The following is an 18811-nucleotide window of genomic DNA, read 5'->3' on the forward strand; positions in this document are numbered from 1 at the left end:
TTACTCCCCATAAATATTACACCATGTCTGATATGAACTGCTTACTCCACATCAATATTCCACCATGTCTAATATGAACTGCCTTCTCTTAATCAATATTCCACCATATCTGATATGAACTGCCTACTCTTTACAGTGCTATGCAATATGTTGACACTATATAAATACATGTTAATAATACTCTTAAATCAGTATTCCACCATGTCTGATATGAACTACCTACTCCACATCAATATTCCACCATGTCTTATATGAACTGCTTACTCCACATCAATATTCCACCATGTCTGATATGAACTGCCAACTCCACATCAATATTCCACCATGTCTAATATGAACTGCTTACTCCAAATCAATTTTCCACCATGTCTAATAGGAACTGCCTACTCTTAAATCAGTATTTCACCATGTCTAATATGAACTACCTACTCCACATCAATATTCCACCATGTCTGATATGAACTGCCTACTCCACATCAGTATTCCACCATGTCTGATATGAACTGCCTACTCCCCATCAATATTCCACCATGTCTGATATGAACTGTTTACTCCACATCAATATTCCACCATGTCTGATATGAACTGCCAACTCCACATCAATATTCCACCATGTCTGGTATGAACTGCTTACTCCACATCGATATTCCACCATGTCTGGTATGAACTGCTTACTCCACATCGATATTCCACCATATCTGATATGAACTGCCTACTCTTAATCAATATTCCACCATGTCTGATATGAACTGCTTACTCCACATCAATATTCCACCATGTCTGATATGAACTGCCTACTCCACATCAATATTCCACCATGTCTGGTATGAACTGCTTACTCCACATCGATATTCCACCATGTCTGGTATGAACTGCTTACTCCACATCGATATTCCACCATGTCTGGTATGAACTGCTTACTCCACATCAATATTCCACCATGTCTGATATGAACTGTCTACTCTTAATCAATATTCCACCATGTCTGATATGAACTGCCAACTCCACATCAATATTCCACCATGTCTGGTATGAACTGCTTACTCCACATCGATATTCCACCATGTCTGGTATGAACTGCTTACTCCACATCGATATTCCACCATATCTGATATGAACTGCCTACTCTTAATCAATATTCCACCATGTCTGATATGAACTGCTTACTCCACATCAATATTCCACCATGTCTGGTATGAACTGCTTACACCACATCGATATTCCACCATGTCTGGTATGAACTGCTTACTCCACATTGATATTCCACCATATCTGATATGAACTGCCTACTCTTAATCAATATTCCACCATGTCTGATATGAACTGCCTACTCCACATCAATATTCCACCATGTCTGATATGAACTGCCTACTCCACATCAATATTCCACCATGTCTGGTATGAACTGCTTACTCCACATCGATATTCCACCATGTCTGGTATGAACTGCTTACTCCACATCGATATTCCACCATATCTGATATGAACTGCCTACTCCACATCAATATTCCAACATGTCTGATATGAACTGTCTACTCTTAATCAATATTCCACCATGTCTGATATGAACTGCCTACTCCACATCAATATTGCACCATGTCTGAAATGAACTGAACAAGCTGACTGATATTTCTATGAATGTGGCACCGAGCTCAATCCTGTCTGCTGACCTGTTAAGTAGCATCAGGTAGCCATGATATCAGTGCACCTGTCACACCTGTGCTGCACTTGTTGGAATTACTGTAAACTACATGCGCCCAGTACCAAGGGTTGGAGTTTAGGTGACTGTCTCCTTTGCAGTCAGTTCAGATATTAAGATATACTTATTATCTTATAACTATAACTTATTTTGTCTTTGTGCAGCAGTTGATTAGGGACTACATTTAGGATAGAATGTTTTTTAAAACTTACAATTAAGACAGTTGTTGCCTAGGATTTCCCTATGGATTGTGCCTTCCTTGCTCCTTTTTTTCTGTTTTGAACTGTATTAGAGGCAGCTGAGCATAGGCTAAGTACTGCATAAGATCAGCTGGCACGGCTTCAGAGGATACCATAGAAGTGGCAGGTGCACTTACAGGCCCTGACAGATTACATGTACTGATTTCTGAGAAAAGCATTTTTATTGGATGATAGATTTCCTTTAATTGCCTTGCAGTGCGTCTATATTTTGCAAGCCCTGCAACTCCATGCTTGTGTACAATCCATCTACAGCGAATTACCATTTCATTCTAACGTTCATTCATACAGTGAGCCAACTACTCCATGGTGCCACTAACCTCTTCCATCCACGTTGCTTTAAATTAATGGAAATAATTTGATTTCAAGTTTTTTGAGTGCAAGTCAATTATCTGAAGTGATAGAACCCTGTAACCAGAGGTGTTGTTTCCTTATGGGTCAGGACTAGCACAGAGCTGTTCCATGTCTCCAGCATAAGGAAAACTGGGGCAACAACTGTCAGTGCTGGAGGCTTTTGTACTACAGAACTCGCTCTCTTAGCATTTCCCATTCAGATATAGGGCACTAACCTAGGAATATGACACACTATATGTGATATTTAAACAATTAACATACAACTTTGCTTACAATTGTCCACATATGTCCGTCCGTGTGCTTTGACTTGCAACTTGTTTCTCTTTGTCATTGCAATTTGGCATTTGTTGTCATCATTTTAGAGACTTTTCTCTTTGACACATTAAAGGGGTAGTTCACCTTTAAGTTAAGTATGTTCTAAAATGGCCAATTTAAAGCAACTTTTCAATTGGTCTTTATTATTTTCTGACTCTTCCATCTTTCTATTCAGGCCTCTCCTACTCATATTCCAGTCTAATCAACCCAGTGCAAATCAATGCATGGTTGCTTGGGGATTTTGGACCCTAGCAACCAGATACAGGAGAGCTGCTGAATATGAAGCTAAATAACTCGGAAAACCACAAATAATAAAAAATGAAAACCAATTGCAAATTGTGTCAGAATATCCCTCTCTACATCATACTAACAAGTAACTCAAAATAGGTTTTGTGACTGATGCATGATGCAGATGAGCACCAACTTACAACTCTTAAGGGGCAGATTTACTAAAGGGCGAAGTGACTAATACTGGCGAAGATTCGACAGCTTTACCGCTTACAGGGACTTTGGCGATTTACTAACAGGCGCAGGCGTCACTACGCTAGAGATGGAGTTAGACACTAGCGTTGATTCGCACTCTATCGCCAGCAGAATTTTCCCTTTTGCGAATGGACATTACTTATGCAAATTCACTAAGATGCGGATTTTACCGAACGTTACCTCTTTCGCCAGACTTTCCTTCGCCACCTCAGACCAGGTGAAGTGCAATGGAGTGCATAGATCTTCCTCAATCTTTAGTTACTTACATCATATTTTTTTGAGTGCAAAAACGTCTAAGTTCAAAAACGCTGGCGTCTTTTCCTTTTTTCAGGGTGATAAGCTGCAAAAGTCTTAAAATTTTTTTTTTGTATAACCGGTTTTCCCCATACATTTCATAACATATGGAACATTATTTTACAGTGGGCTTATGTGTAGGGCATTATAACAACTCTATTGACTTTATTAAGGTTCCCTTGGCATGTGTAGTTATCAGTGTAATGTATTAGATGCACCATGTAAAAGAGGTGCATTCAACTTTAAATTTCCCGCGTATGCAAATTAGCCTGAGCGCAAGACCTCTAACGAAGTTGTGCTAGAATTTTCTCCGCTTAGTAAATTTACTAGCCTAGTGAATCACCGGGGTAGCTTTCTTTGTAAATGTGATTCAGCTACTTTAGATTTATATATGTTATGTATTTATTGTGGCGTTTATTTTGTTTAATGCGTCTGAATGCAGGACATGTATTAGAAAATCCCATAAATCTGATCGTCTATGGCAGTGTTAATAAGTTTCTAAATATTCCGGCAAGTTCCGTGCTACTATAGGTTTATACTGCTAAGATACGGAGTGTAGCCCGATTCATAGAAGGCCTTTAGTAAAATTTGCAAAAACATTGCCAAAGATATTTCACTGGGTAACCTTTCAACTCCCTGCATCATAGGGCCCCTTGTGTGCAGCCATTCAGCTGTGGAAGGTTTATATACAGGTATGGGACCTATTATCCAGAATGCTCGGGACATGGGGTTTTCCGGATAATGGATCTTTCCGTAATTTGTATCTTCATACCTTAAGGCTACTAGAAAATCATATAAACATTAAATAAAGCCAATAGGCTGGTTTTGCTTCCAATAAGGATTAATTATATCTTATTTGGGATCAAGTACAAGCAACTGTTTTATTATTACACAGAAAAAGGAAATCAGTTTTAAAAATTTGGATTATTTCATTATAATGGAGTCTATGGGAGACGGCCTTTCCGTAATTCGGAGCTTTCTTGATAACGGGTTTCCGGATAAGGGATCCCATACCTGTATTTATATTCTGTACTGTAAAATCCACTAGGACAGGCCAGTTTTTGGAAGGGCTGTCTGGGTGAAAATTAGGAAATCTGGACAGGTCATTGATGTTAAAGACAAGGCGATCAGTCAATTGCTGATTGGCACATCATCCACCCTGCCCCTGATGTCATATGCCCCGCCCCTTACATCATCTTCCTCCTGCCCCTTTTCCCCGATCGGAAAAGGTGGCAACCCTAGTGTGTCAGGACTGCGGACAATTCAAGATGGCGGCGCCCATACAGCACACTTGGGTGCTTCGACGCCGGCTCTGTGACGCTGGCATGATTACGTCACTGTTTGGATTGTAATAAACGGCGCCCAAGACGCTGAAACCCTGCCCAATTATTGGTTCCTGTTCTTGGAAATACCTGGGTGTTATTACTATAACTTGAGCTATTGACTTTTGACCCCTGCTTTGTTCCAGTTTTCAATCCCATCTGCCTGCCTTGTGAATTCCTGCCTGTTCCTGATTACGTCTTCTAGTTTAACCCCTTTGATACCGCAACTCTGACTTTGACCCAACTTCCTCCTTGGTGCTGACTACTCCCGCTGACATAGGGGCAAATTCACTAAACGCCGAAGCGCATAGGGTGAATACGCCAGTGTAGCACATTTTCGTTAATTCGCCGATTCACTAACGAACGCTGCCGTAAATTTGCTAGTGTTACTTCGCACCCTTACGCCTGGCGAATTTGCACAACGGACATAACTACGCAAATTCACTAACGCGCGAATGATTCTGAACGCTACCTTTTACGCCAGACTTCCTTCGCCACCTCAGACCAGGCAAAGTGCAATAGAGTAGATAGGGATTGCTTCAAAAAAAGTTAAAAAAAAGTCTAAGTCCCAAAAAACGCTGGCGATTTTTCTTTTTTATGGGTGATAGGCTGAAAAAGATCGAATTTTTTTTGGGGCTCCCCTCCTTCCCCCCTACATTTCCTAACTCATGGCAACTTAACTATACAGTGGGCACATGTGTAGGGCAAAATAAACATTTTATTTGCTGTTTGAAGGTTTCCCAGGCTTGTGTAGTGCTGCTACATATACCTCCATTGTAACTTCAACTTGGCGCCGTATGCAAATTAAGCATCGCTAGCGTAACTTCGCTTTGCTTGGCGAATTAACACTAGCGCAACTTCGCAACCTTACGCTTCCCCTGAGCGCAACGGATTTTAGTGAATTTGTGTAGCGCTGGCGAAAATACGCCTGGCGAAGTGCGGCGAAGCGGACGCTGGCACAATAAAGAATCTTAGTGAATTTGCCCCATAGTGTTACCACCATTAATGTGGACATGGTCTTAAAAGTTCTTGTGGTAAGATGGGTGTGGTTTAAAGTGGGTGTGGTTTAAAAAAAGGGCGTGTCAACACTGGCTTCCATTATTGCCCCTCCTCCAGAAAAATTCTGGCCCTCGGTAACACATGAGTTGGACAGCACTGATTTTAATATACTAAAAGTCTCATTTAATGGGGAAGAATGCATTATAACTTGCTAAACATCTCTGTATTGCATGTTACAGTCACCCTCCAGATGTTATACAAACTGAAAACCTCAAAGGTAGTTGAGAAACAGAAGCCGGGAGAAGGGAAGCAAACCGCAGAAATAGTGGAAGAGGATCCATTTGCCATCCAGATGATCTCCTGGTGCCCCGAGAGCAGAGTCTTCTGTGTGGCTGGTGTATCTGCTTATGTTATAGTTTATACATTTAGCAAACATGAAGTGCTCATGGATATAACGGTAAGTGTCATGCAAAATCATTGTATCAAAAGACTACAAAGCAAAAGCTTTCACTTCAGGTGTCAAGAACCTATTGTGATCTCTTAACTGTCTCCTGGTAATTGTGAATAGCAGGGTCATTCTCTTTGTGTGAGGGTTTGATGTGGATTTACCACCAATCTAGTCAGTCATCTTTTTTTTTTCTTTGGTTTGTTCTTATAGAGGTTACTGTTTGTTGGTGGCATATTGAAAACCATCAGCCATTCTGAATCATAGGACCAAACCGGTAGTTTCACAGATCACTTTAATATAAGCAAAACATCAAAGGTAGAAGGCACACACTCCCTAATAGAAAATCAAAAACTACAAAAAGTAAGCATGTGCGAGGTGCTAATCCTACAGGACACTACCCATCTGTAGTTTCCAGAGAATCATGCATGAAAACCAAAAAATGAGGAAAGCACACTCTATAAGTAAATAAAAACGAATTTTATTACATGCTAGTTAACCCACATGGCAACAGCATGTCGCCCTACGCGTTTCGACCTATAGAGGTCTTCATCAGGGGCACAAAAATAAAAAAAGGCCTTTTTTTTATTTTTGTGCCCCTGATGAAGACCTCTATAGGTCGAAATGCGTAGGGCGACATGCTGTTGCCATGTGGGTTAACTAGCATGTAATAAAATTCGTTTTTATTTACTTATAGAGTGTGCTTTCCTCATTTTTTGGTTTTCACTTTAATATAAGCAACAGATGCACGGGTTACATAGAATAGAGGAAAACACCAAAATAAAGTGCCTTCGTTGGATGCAGTTGATTATAATATCTCTTTGACTTTATTGAAGGACTCTTGTTGACTGTTGGCATTATTACACAACATAAATGGCTAAAACTTGGACACATCTCATTCCAAATCCAAGAGTATTAATATGAAACGTCTCATCGCTTTGGACAACCTCTACTGTCCTGACTTCTAGGCAGTGTCCGACTGGCCCACCGGGATACCAGGAAAAGTCTCAATGGGCCCAGGTGTCAGTGGCCCCTCATGCTGCTAGTCATTTGGCCTATTTCATGCACAGTCCCTATTTTTATGAGAACAACGTGGCTAAATAGATAGAATAACAGATTATAGTATGTAAAGAATAGAGACTAGCAGAATAGAGGTTGAGTGAGGAGAGGAAGAATAATAGTACTGAGAGTGGCCCCTGGTCTAAGATTAATTGGTGGGCCCCTAGTCAAAGGTTTTTGGGTGGGCCCCTGGTGTCCCAGTCCGACTCTGCTTCTAGGAGTGGATTTCACTAGTTTTTGGAATTTGCTTTCATTCATATGTAAGACATTGAGTGGTCCAGTTAATCTCACACATGTTCAGTGCAAGCCAGTCAAGTTCTTCTGCTTCCATCACTGCAAAGCCATTTTGTATGGACTGCACTTTGCACATAGTGATGTTAAAAGGGTGCCAAACAGTCTTTCATTTCTTTGCAATGTATTCACTGTTCAGAATGAAAGTACATCAGCAAATCCACTCATCTCCCACATGTGTTGCACTGTGATGACTGAGCTTTTTTTTTTTCCTGTAAGTCCTTAGAAGTTCGGCTGCAGAATGAGGTTGAAGACATCATTACTCCTGATCCAGATAATATCACTCCATCTCCCGAGCCCACGTCTCAGCCTCTGTGCTTAAAGAGCAGGAATCTGTCAGGCAGTGCAAACATAGCGACAGATAGTATCCCATGCCTAAGGTAAGTCTAATGAGTCATTTATATTACTGAATCATCCTGCATTCCATCTTACTGCAGTGCAACATATCATTTATGTGCAGCTCTTGACTGGCATTGTTTTTCTTAATCATTATTTCCTCTTCTGCTGAAAGGGCATTTGTTTAGAGGGACCTATTCTTATTATGTCTGCCTCTGTGAGTCTAGCTTTTGTTAATAAAATATTCACAGTATTTGGTTCCCTGTAGCTGGCCTTCTGAAAATGCCAGAGTTTTAATCTAAACAGAAGGGAGGAATATTGGAATTAGATCCACTTATGAATAGTTAGAGGAGATGTCAGTGTGCCATAACCAACATGATTTGCCTAATTCAAGTCATGTCCCTGGTTGCCTTGGTGCTTCTGTAAATGCTGGTTCAGATGCAATAAGGCAGGCTGCTGGGGCCACAGTTGGGGCTGCTTTCCAATTTAAGCCAAACAAAAGGTAGAAATCTGAGTAGTAGAGCACAATCACAGCTTGGACAGGGCTGAACATGGTTCTTATTGCAGGGGAATTCTTGAACTAATTCTTTAGATTTGATTTTCCCAAGGTGCCTAGAGCCTTAATAGTTGCTTAGAAATCAAGATTTTGTGTTTATTGATTGTTATTTGGACTATGGGGCACCAGGATACCGCTGCAAGCAAGGTGAATTAATGCATTAAACATGAAAGGTTTCACCTTGCTTGCAGCAGTTCTGTGTGCCATTGCATTTCTTTTCTTTCTGATTTGATTTGAGGTTGTTCAATCTCTACCCTTAAGTACCAGATATATCTTTCTACAGGAGGCAAGGGTGCGAGAGCCTGTTGTGTTGTAAGCACCAGAATACTGAGCACCACTGATTATAAAACTGGGAAACATCTTTGGGTGCTACAAGTTGCCCTCAGCTGGCACTTTTTTGGGAGACACTTTTAGTGATATGGGGAGCAACCCATGGGGACTCTCCTTGTAGTAGTCATAATACCTTTTGTGCTTTAGCTTTTAGCATTCCTTAATAGCTTTAGCTGCTCAATACAATTTACAGTATTTTGCCCTTTTAAGTTTAAACCTCTGCTGTAGGGTCATAATTAGGCCAGTCCCCTTGGCATTATTAAATTGTCTCGTGTGTGTGTGTGTGTGTGTGTGTGTGTGTGTGTGTGTGTGTGTGTGTGTGTGTGTGTGTGTGTGTGTGTGTGTGTGTGTGTGTGTGTGTGTGTGTGTGTGTGTGTGTGTGTGTGTGTGTGTGTGTGTGTGTATGTATAAGTATGAGACCTGTTATCCAGAATGCATGGAATCTTGATCTTTATACCTTAAGTCTACTAGAAAATCATATAAACATGAAATAAACCCAATAGGCTGGTTTTGCTTCCAATAAGGATTAATTATATCTTAGTTGGAAACAAGTACAAGCGACTGTTTTATTATTACACAGAAAAAGGTGTAGATAATTTGCTTAAAATGAAGTCTATGGCGGGTGGCCTTCCCGTAATTCAGAATTTTCTGGATAATGGATTTCCAGGTCACGGATACCATATCTGTATATATATATATATATATATATATATATATATATATATATATATATATATATATATATATATATATATATATATATATATATATATATATATATATATATATATATTGTGGCAAGCTGGCGGCTTGAACACGTAACTTTTAGGGGGATTAGTCAATGGTGAGCAGGCAGCATAGGAAAAAGGAGCAGAAAGACAGGGACACACAGGCTTCTTCCAGGAAAACACACGTTTATTTTCCCACTTTTCACAAACACAGTGTATTGTCCACAGACACAGGGGTGACCATTTTATCATTCAAACAAATAGTAAAATAAAAACCTAGCCCATTGGGCACTACCATCACACCTTGAAGCAGTCCCTGACTAGGCTGGGCCCCTTGTGGACTACCAGCAAACAAAACAATTGTTATGGCTCACCCCTGTACTCACAGTCTTGAAGTGAACTTTTTAGCCTCCTGGCTTTTCTTCAATTTCCCACACAGACAACAAATCTGGCTCTTAGTCACAGCCATGGGCTCCCTCTGTTTCTTGCAGGATCAGGCGACACTCCCAGCTCCTCTGGAAGTTCCTCACACAGCCAGGTCTCCTACCTACTGTGCCCTGATGAGAGACACACTCTCCCATTCCAATTAACTTTAAATAGTCTTTCCACAGGACAGCTTTCCTGTGGAAGGTAAACTCCAATCTCTGCACTGGATCTGCGGAATGGAGTCCCTGGCTACTAAAGTCTTTAAACAGAGCACTGATTCTCTGTTTCATAACTCCCTTCCTGGAGCCTCTTTCAGTACCTGGGGAGAAATTAAAGGCTAGAGTGACCTTTTTACTAGTCACTCTACCACAATATATACAGGTTCTAGATAACCGATAACTAACCTATTATAAAATATAAAACGATATATTTTATAACGGTTAGTTAGAACAGAAAATGTATTGTACTTGACCTTGAACTTGACCTTCCAGAATTATATAAAGAGTGCATAGACATTTTTGTCAAATCTCAGCCTAACTGATTCCTGGGCGGCAGCCCCCCATTATTCCTGTAGAAGTTCTGCATTTGGCACCCTCTCTTTTACACCCTACAAACTAAAATAATATTTTGTGCTACGGATACCTTTTCTACTGCACAGTATGTTATTCCTGCTTTATATTCACCCACGGTTTATTGTTTGTTTCTATTGATGTTATTTCTTTGGTGGGGGATAAAAGAGTGTGATTAGATGTAGGCAGATTATAGTAATCAGCGAACGCTGCACAAAAATGCTGAAAAGGATGGCAGCAGCGAGTGGATGAACCTGCCTAATGCCAAGCAGAGTTCTGCAAATGAGCATTCCCTGAAAGGTATAATTTATAGCAATTACTGTATTATTCACAGATCTTTGTAATGGCCTGTGCATGAGCATTGCTCTGTTTGTTGCACAACTAATCATTTGCCATAATTCCCAGTTTACACAAAGATACCTGATACTTTAGCCCCATTCCCTGCTAATTTACAGAGAAGGAATAATTAGTCTTGGCAGCGGGAAGACTTTTGTTGGACTAACCCAGGCCTGACTTTGGATGTGTATGAGAAGAATCCACTGAGAATTGATGAACTAACAGGCCCCACACTACATTTTATCATACTATCAATTGCCCAGATCTTTCTAAAAAGTGATCTATTGCTAATATTTTTCTATATCAATGTTATTATCTAGGGGGTTATTTATTAAAGGTTGAGTTGATTTTTACCTGAAAAATTCGCGTTTTCGAGGGTATTTTTCAGTCAAAACTCAAATTTTCAGCTTAAAAAAAAGTTGAATTTTTCAAAATGTATTCTATGCTGAACATGGAAGTAGCACAAATCCGAAAATACTCCAGCTAAAACCTGTCGAGGTCATGTAGAAGTCAATGGCAGAGGACTCTTCAACCATTGGAAGATGATTGTAACCTTCATGATGTTCGGGGGTTTTTTCAGTGGGTTTCACTCAAAAAACTTGATTAATTGGAGTGATTCAAGTTTTTTTTTTCACCAAAAACTCAATTAAGTTTTCTAATTTTTCACCCCAAATTCACAAATTTGAGTTTCTTCTTAAATCAGAAAACATTTGGGTGAGGAGTTCATTCGAGTTATAAAAAACCTCACAAAGCTCTAAAACTCCCGTAATGTAATGAATTTGTTACTCCATTACACCCAGAGCTTAGTAGGTTGTATTAGTCAACTGGCACTGATAGCAGCCTCTTGGGGTAACCCTATATTACGGACTGTATAACAAGTCCTGTCACCCAGTGGTGGGACAAATAGTTCCATGATCTAAATTCAGTCATAATTTTGGCGAGAAACATAAAATGAGCTATAATCTCAGTGATTTTTATTTTGTATTTCTCTCTTTTTATTTAGTGTGAAGAGTCGCCCAGTAAGGATGCCTCCAGGGTACCAGGCAGAGCTTGTCATTCAGCTTGTGTGGGTGGATGGAGAGCCCCCTCAGCAAATTACTAGTCTAGCTGTGAGCTCTGCTTATGGCCTGTAAGTACAATTCTCACACTCACCATGTCTTTTTAAATCTTTTATGGGACAATGAACGCATCTTTGATGAACAGGCAGCTTACACACAATGCTTGTATGAGTTTTGTATTAGTTACATAAGGACTTGACTCCATCTCCCCTTCTGTCCAATCACAGCTCATTTTGACCACATATTATGCAGAAGTGAGACGATGTGGGAAAGAAGAAGAAACAGAAGCAGATTCCATTTCAGACAAATACGGAGAGGAAAGGAATTGATTTTAGGGTAAAAGAAATGTAATAGAATACATAGGGGTATATTTATCAAAGAGTGAAGTTAAGAGATTACCACAGTCCTCTAGAGTGAAATTCCGCCACTCTCCATTCATTTCTATGGGATTTTTAAAAGCCTATTCATCAATGGGTGAAAGTGAAAGTTTATCCTTTGATGAATACGCCTTTCAAAATCAATTTCACTCTAGCAGACTGTGGCAATCTTTAACTTAACTCTTTGATAAATATACCCCATCGAATTAGCAGAAAAGAAAAGGGGAGAAGGATAGGAGAAGGGTAGGATAGATATGGTACAAAGAAGTAAAAATGATAGAAGGAAGACGAGAGACACAGGAGAGACAGAAGAAAAGAACAGACAGGAGTGGGGAAAGGAGAACATGAGTAAATAGAATGAGAGACAAGAAGGAAAATATGGTTACGGTGGAGAGAAAATCAGAATGAGGAAGGGAGAAGGTGGGTGGAGAGATAATACAGACAGTAAATTCTTCTGAGGCGCAGTCCCAAGATACAATATTTTACCAGTTATTAAAATGTACATGTTGCTTATTGGATGACTTACTAGAAGCATTTCTGATTATTTCAGACTACAAAATATATTGTGGGAAAATGAGTAACCCCCAAATTTCAGCCTATCCACAAAACAATAGACCTGGTGCTTGGATATTATATCCTCTGCACCACTGTAAATTTAAACTATAGCATGCACCTACACAATGGCACACTGGTAAGGGGCACCCAGGCCTTACATGAGCATTGATAATCTGGCACAGATCTACCTTTCCCACCTGCTTTTATTCCTGTTTAATAAGCCGTTGAAGATCTGTGTGCCAAAACTGAAGAACCGGGGAGGTTAGGGTATGTGCTTTGCCTGCCTAATGAATCACTATAGGCTTCTCTAAATACACTGATGATGGAGCATAAAATACAATATATCTAAGTGTGCAACATCCCTTTGTTTCAGAGTTGCCTTTGGAAACTGTAATGGCTTAGCAGTGGTGGATTATATCCAGAAAACCATTTTACTAAGCATGGGAACTATCGATTTATACGGCTCCAGTGACCCGTATCAGAGGCAGCCACGTTCACCGAGGAAGAGTAAGCAGTTCACTGCAGGTAGGGGAAATAGAAGCATGAATGCATGAGTACACTGCCATGGGTACATACTGGCCAATTGCATGCCAATCCATTGCCTCCATCTCATGCACAGAGCATATATACCATCTGATGACTGAACCGCCATTTTAATGTTTTCTCTCTGCTTCAGTTTTTATCCTGATACGTATGATTCCCCAGACTAGATCTGTTTTTTCCCCAGTATTCATTATGTGGTTGTAAAATATAATAAAGATTCACAACACTGGCAATGTCTGTTTCTTATGTTTTGTCTATGTGTGTGTTACAGACTTACTCTCTCTCTCCCTCTTTAGTTTAATTCTTACCCAAGGTTCTGACTCCTCCCTGACAAGCACTATCTATCTAGTCTATTTGCAGTAGGAAATGGAGATTTTATGGTCATATGTTTTTTAAACTGTGTCTTCAATAAATGTGCTGGGTTTTTTTTGCCTAATTGTATTTCAGTGGGGATAGGAATGGTGCTTATATGGTACCTTCCATACTCTCCATGACAGTTTTGTGGCAGAATGTTCATTGCTACAAGGCAGAACCTTCTCCAAACTTGGTGGTGTCATTGACCATTGTGCCATTTTACGGACCTTCCTTTGGTGCCATTAGATGCCTGTCTGCCTTTTGATGCCTATTGTAGTTTTCCAACTAGACAGGGCCTATACATTCCTCTCATTTCCCTAGTTTCTAGGGGTAGATCTTACTCAATGCTTTTGATCAGAGCAAAGTAATGTCAACAGACCATCATGTGATCACATTAGACTACTGTTGGCTTGACAGAATACTGCGTTCAATTAGCCAACCCAGAAATGATTGGGACCATACTCTTGATTCTTTCCAACCTGCTTTTTCTTACCATTCACCAAGTGTTGCAGACCAACAAGCTAGGCCAAACTGCAATTAGGAGGAGGCTGTACCAAGAACGACCAGCCAGAGCCACAATAAAACTGCTCAGTAAATCATCAGACTGAAAGTAAAGCTGCCCATATATATCTTGATAAAATCATTAAACAATGAGATTTTCTGATGATCCAAACCAATGTCTATGTACCACAGATAATAGCTGTCAGGTTTAAAAATCACATTTGCCCATGCACCATACACTGTGGGGCAGACTTATCAAGGGTCGAATTGATAATTCGAATTTGAATTTTCAAATTATTTTCATGGTCAAAACTGTCAAATTCGACTAGGGAGTTATTATAATTCGATTCAAGTTTTTAAAAAAAACTCAAATTTGATTTTTGAGTTTCATCATATTTCGGCCCTTTCCGAACTCAAATTTGACTATTTGCAACCTACAACCTGCAGAATTGCTGTTTAAAGGTGGCCATACACTGAGAGATCCGCTCGTTTGGCGATGTTGTCAAACGAGCGGATCTCTCCCCGATATGCCCACCTTGAGGTGGGCAATATCGGGCTGATCCGATCGTGGGCCCTAGGGCCCAACGATCGGATCCTAACGCATGGGAAACGGGGGTCGGATCGCGGGACCGCATCAACGAACAGATGCGGCCGCGATCCGACGGGATTTTTCGTCCCATCCGATTGAGATCTGGCCAGATCTCGATCAGCGAAGCCTGTCGGGGGGGCCCCATACACGGGCCAATAGGCTGCCGACACGGTCTGTCGGCAGCTTTTATCGGCCCGTGTATGGCCACCTTAAGTCAATGAAAGACGTCCTGGGATCAATTTGGAGTTGTTTGCACTCGAATCAAGCTTTTAAAACTCAAATCGAGTTTTCAGGTCGATCCTATTCACCTGAGTTTAGGAAATTCGATTTCTTTTATTATTTTTTTTAAATTTCGATTGGTCGAATTTCGAGTTCATGGGAGTTTAGGGGAGTTTTTAAAAACTCACATGAATTTGAAAACCTTTGATAAATGTGCCTCTATGTGTCTGTAGTTGGTCAGAGAGGGCACAGAATTGGCATTGGCCCTTGTATGTCCAACCTATGTCATTACTGTCACATCAACTTTATGTGATACAGAATTTGTGCACAAGGCTTTTTTTTTTTTGCAGATTTATTACCTCTATGGAAATGTAATTTTAATGAGATGTCAGCAGACATTGTCCCAATAATTAGAAACACGTCAGGAAACCAGTATGATGCCGACCAGATTCCACTTCAGTGCATTTGTTTTGCAAAGCTCCAGTAAATCAGTGTTCCCCCGTGGGATTTTCTATTAAATTCAACCCCAAACAGTGACTAACAGTTCTGAGAAATAGATTCAGCAAGTCGGGAGCTTTCCCAGGAGACTGGTTACTTATTAAACATACGGACAAGTTATTTTTATATAGGTGAGCATATTCTGCCAGCCTGTGTTCTCTTGTTTGTATTCTCTTTTATCTAATAGAACGCTTCAAAAATTAAGATCTTTATTCTGCTTGATAATATAAACCCCAACCCAAGCATCACGGGGACCGTTTTTTAAGGCCAACTCAATCCCTGGCATAAAATAAAGTATAATTTAGAGGCAGGAAAGGATTAAATGAATGCAAATGACTCTTCTAATTTCTCAAGACCATGTTTTACAGTGTCTGTGTATCTTATAGAGGTAGAGTAAGCAGCTCTGCATGTTTTATACTATTAACCCACCAGAACAATTTGATCACTATTAACCACACACTTCTTTTCCATACGTATTGTGTGCTGTGGGCTGAAGCACCAAGACTTGGGTTCAGGTGGACGCTCACCTTGTTTGAGTATCACGTTCTTTCACTGTAGACTGTTTTTCTCTCTTCCCTCTGCCTGCTGCTGCTGCTGCTGTTCTGGCATGTTCCACAGACAACTTTTGCATGCGTGGCCTGTCTAATTTTTACCCAGATTTAACGAAAAGGATCCGTACTTCTTATCAGAGTAAGTTCTCCTATGGTCGGACATGGGGCTCTGGGGCTGTGTGTCTGTGTTAGGATTTCATCTTTGCCTTTGTTTCCAGCAGTGTGTTTCTTTTTTTTAAGGACAAGGAAAGGCTAAAATTAAAGTGGACCTGTCACCCAGACACAAAAATCTGTATGATAAAAGTCATTTTCAAATTAAATATAAAATCCAATTCCTATTTTTTATTAAAGCATTCATAACTGTTGTAAACTCATTTAAAAATCTCAGCTGTCAATCAAATATTGTCTGCCACTCCTCTATGCCATGGGCATAGAGGCGGGGCAGACAATTACTTTCACTTTCCATTCAGCACTTCCTACATGTCACTCCTCTCCACATATTCCCCCGTTCTCTTTACCGTTTAATTGTGTATCCAGGACATGGGGATGGACATCAGGTCCCCCATTCTGGTGTATAAACAAGATTCTGAGATGATACAAGACTTGCCTTAATAACAGTGTGCACAAAATGGCTGCTGCCTGCTTGGTATAATTTTGAAATCCCAGACTGAAGAAAACAAGATTCAAATAATTTATATTGTGTAATTAAAGTTAATTTTGCTTGACTAATGTGATAAAATAGGATTTTGAATAATTTTTTTGGACGACGGGTCCCCTTTAAGTAAGCTTTATCATAAAGGTCTTTATAAATACACCAGTAACCCCTTAACGTAATGCTGCTCTGAGTCCTCTGTCAAAAGTAACAGCACATTTCTTTCCTTCTATTGTGTACTCATGGGCTTCTGTATCAGACTTCTATTTTCAGCTTAAACCTCCAGGGCTAGGGCTTGAACATGCTCAGTTTGTTCCTCTCCCCCTTCCTGCTGTAATCTGAGCCCAGAGCTATGAGTGAGCAGGGAGAGACTCAGGCAGGAAGTGGTCACACCAAGCTAATATGGCAGCTGCTATCCTAAACAAACAGAGAGCTTCTAGAGCTGTTTACTAAGATATGGTAAAGCATTCTGCAGAATAAATATAGTGTTATAGCTTGTACTATTGTGGCAAATCTATTGGAAATAAAGGCCTCTAGCTTTCCTTCTTCTTTTTCACCAACACATCCAACATGAATATTTCTTTGGTTTTCCCATGATGCTGTTTAGAACGTATATATTATATACCCAATGGGAACACTGTGTGATACAACACTTTCCAATCATATCCATCTGCTTTTGATTATGCCTGCAGACTTGCATGATACTGGATGGCCCAGTCTGTGAAGAACTGGGTGACTGTTTAGAATTGTTTATGAAATGGGCTTTGTCCTTCATTATCAGACAACTTCAGGTCAAGACTGAGAGTCAAAATAGGCCCCTACTGACATTAGGTACAGCAGACAATGCCTATTTGAGCTGATAGCTCCTGTGCCCTGAAAGGATTAAACATACAAACCTCTGCCAAATCCGAATCCTAATTTGATTATGTAAATTATGGATGGTAAGGGAAATTGCGTGACTTTTTGTCACAAAAGAAGAAAGTAAAAAACATTTTTTCCTACCGTTTCCTTTCCTGCATGTGCAAATTCGGATTTGGTTCGGTATTCGGCCGAATCTTTCACAAAGGATTCAGGGATTTGGCTGAATCCCAAAAAGTGGATTTGGTACATCCCTAGTATTAAATAAAATTTTCCAATTTTTGGTATATGTATTATTTTCCTTTATTACCCTATGCCTTCTGTCTAGTGTCACTTCTACTTGTTTTTGCAGAATCTTAGATTCCACATTATTATTATTATCATATAGACTGTAGTGTATTATTCCATTTTACTTATTTAGAACATCCCAGGGTATGAATTAATTACATTGTGTTTCACCTTTTCGCTTTTCTAATGTTCCCAAGAAAGTTCATTGCAGTTGGCTGTGGAGAACAGTCGTGCAAGCCAACCTCCTTGCTCTTCCATGAACTTCAGCTAGGCCTTCTATGCAGTTGGAATATATATCCTTTTTCATCTTAAAGCCCCAGGGGATGGCACTCCTCTGCACAACCTGGTGTTAGTTGAACTGATATTGTGCACACAAGCCAGGAGAGGTTACATGAAAGTTCAACGTTTTTTGCAATCAAGGTGATGGTTTATTTTATCCATTTCAGTTCCATACTTTGTTTTCGTCAGGGAAAAAACAAAAATGAAAGTTCCAGAATGGAACTGAAATGGATTAAATAAAGCGTCGGCTTGTTTGCAAAAAAACTCTTGACCAGTTGTCTCCAGTTGTGCAAATAACCCGAATATTTCTTCTTATGGATTGCTGCCTCCCTTGGAAATATAGATAAGCCATGGAATCACAGACTAAGGGGTAAAGTAGATGTTTAGCAGACAATTGTAAAACAAGGCAGAAATCACATTCCACAGTAGGTAGTCTGAATACACAAGAGGCCAAAGTAGCAATGCACATAATTCTTAAAGAGTGGATACCGTAGAGGATACCGCTGTTTGCCAGAACAAAATGTATTTATTTATTTAAACAGAATTATTTAGGGATATACTAAAAGAGAGGCGAAAGTCAAAGTTCACCATTTGATAAATGCTTCCCTAAAAAATCCTATAGAAGTGACTAGAGAGCCGTAGAATTTCCATCTATCAAACTGTGGGGACCCTTAGTTGGATATGCCCTGT

The 18811-nt window shown here is 40.0% G+C and overlaps 1 protein-coding gene across 9 annotated transcripts in view; it reads left to right on the forward strand.

Annotated features, from left to right (window-relative positions):
- LOC108707806 (syntaxin-binding protein 5-like) overlaps positions 1–18811 on the forward strand; it is a 178895-nt gene that overhangs the window by 103190 nt on the left and 56894 nt on the right. For 5 of the 9 annotated variants that reach the window (XM_041581400.1, XM_041581401.1, XM_041581404.1 and 2 more), the window contains exons 15-19: positions 5963–6180; positions 7738–7898; positions 11803–11928; positions 13163–13314; positions 16112–16183. In XM_041581400.1, coding sequence (XP_041437334.1) covers positions 5963–6180; positions 7738–7898; positions 11803–11928; positions 13163–13314; positions 16112–16183 — 729 coding nt within the window. The remainder of the gene's footprint in view (positions 1–5962; positions 6181–7737; positions 7899–11802; positions 11929–13162; positions 13315–16111; positions 16184–18811) is intronic. The other 4 variants (XM_041581403.1, XM_018245804.2, XM_018245803.2 and 1 more) reach the window with 1 other exon arrangement.

Source organism: Xenopus laevis, chromosome 2L (genome assembly GCF_017654675.1).
Source record: "Xenopus laevis strain J_2021 chromosome 2L, Xenopus_laevis_v10.1, whole genome shotgun sequence".
Taxonomy (NCBI): Eukaryota; Metazoa; Chordata; class Amphibia; order Anura; family Pipidae; genus Xenopus; species Xenopus laevis.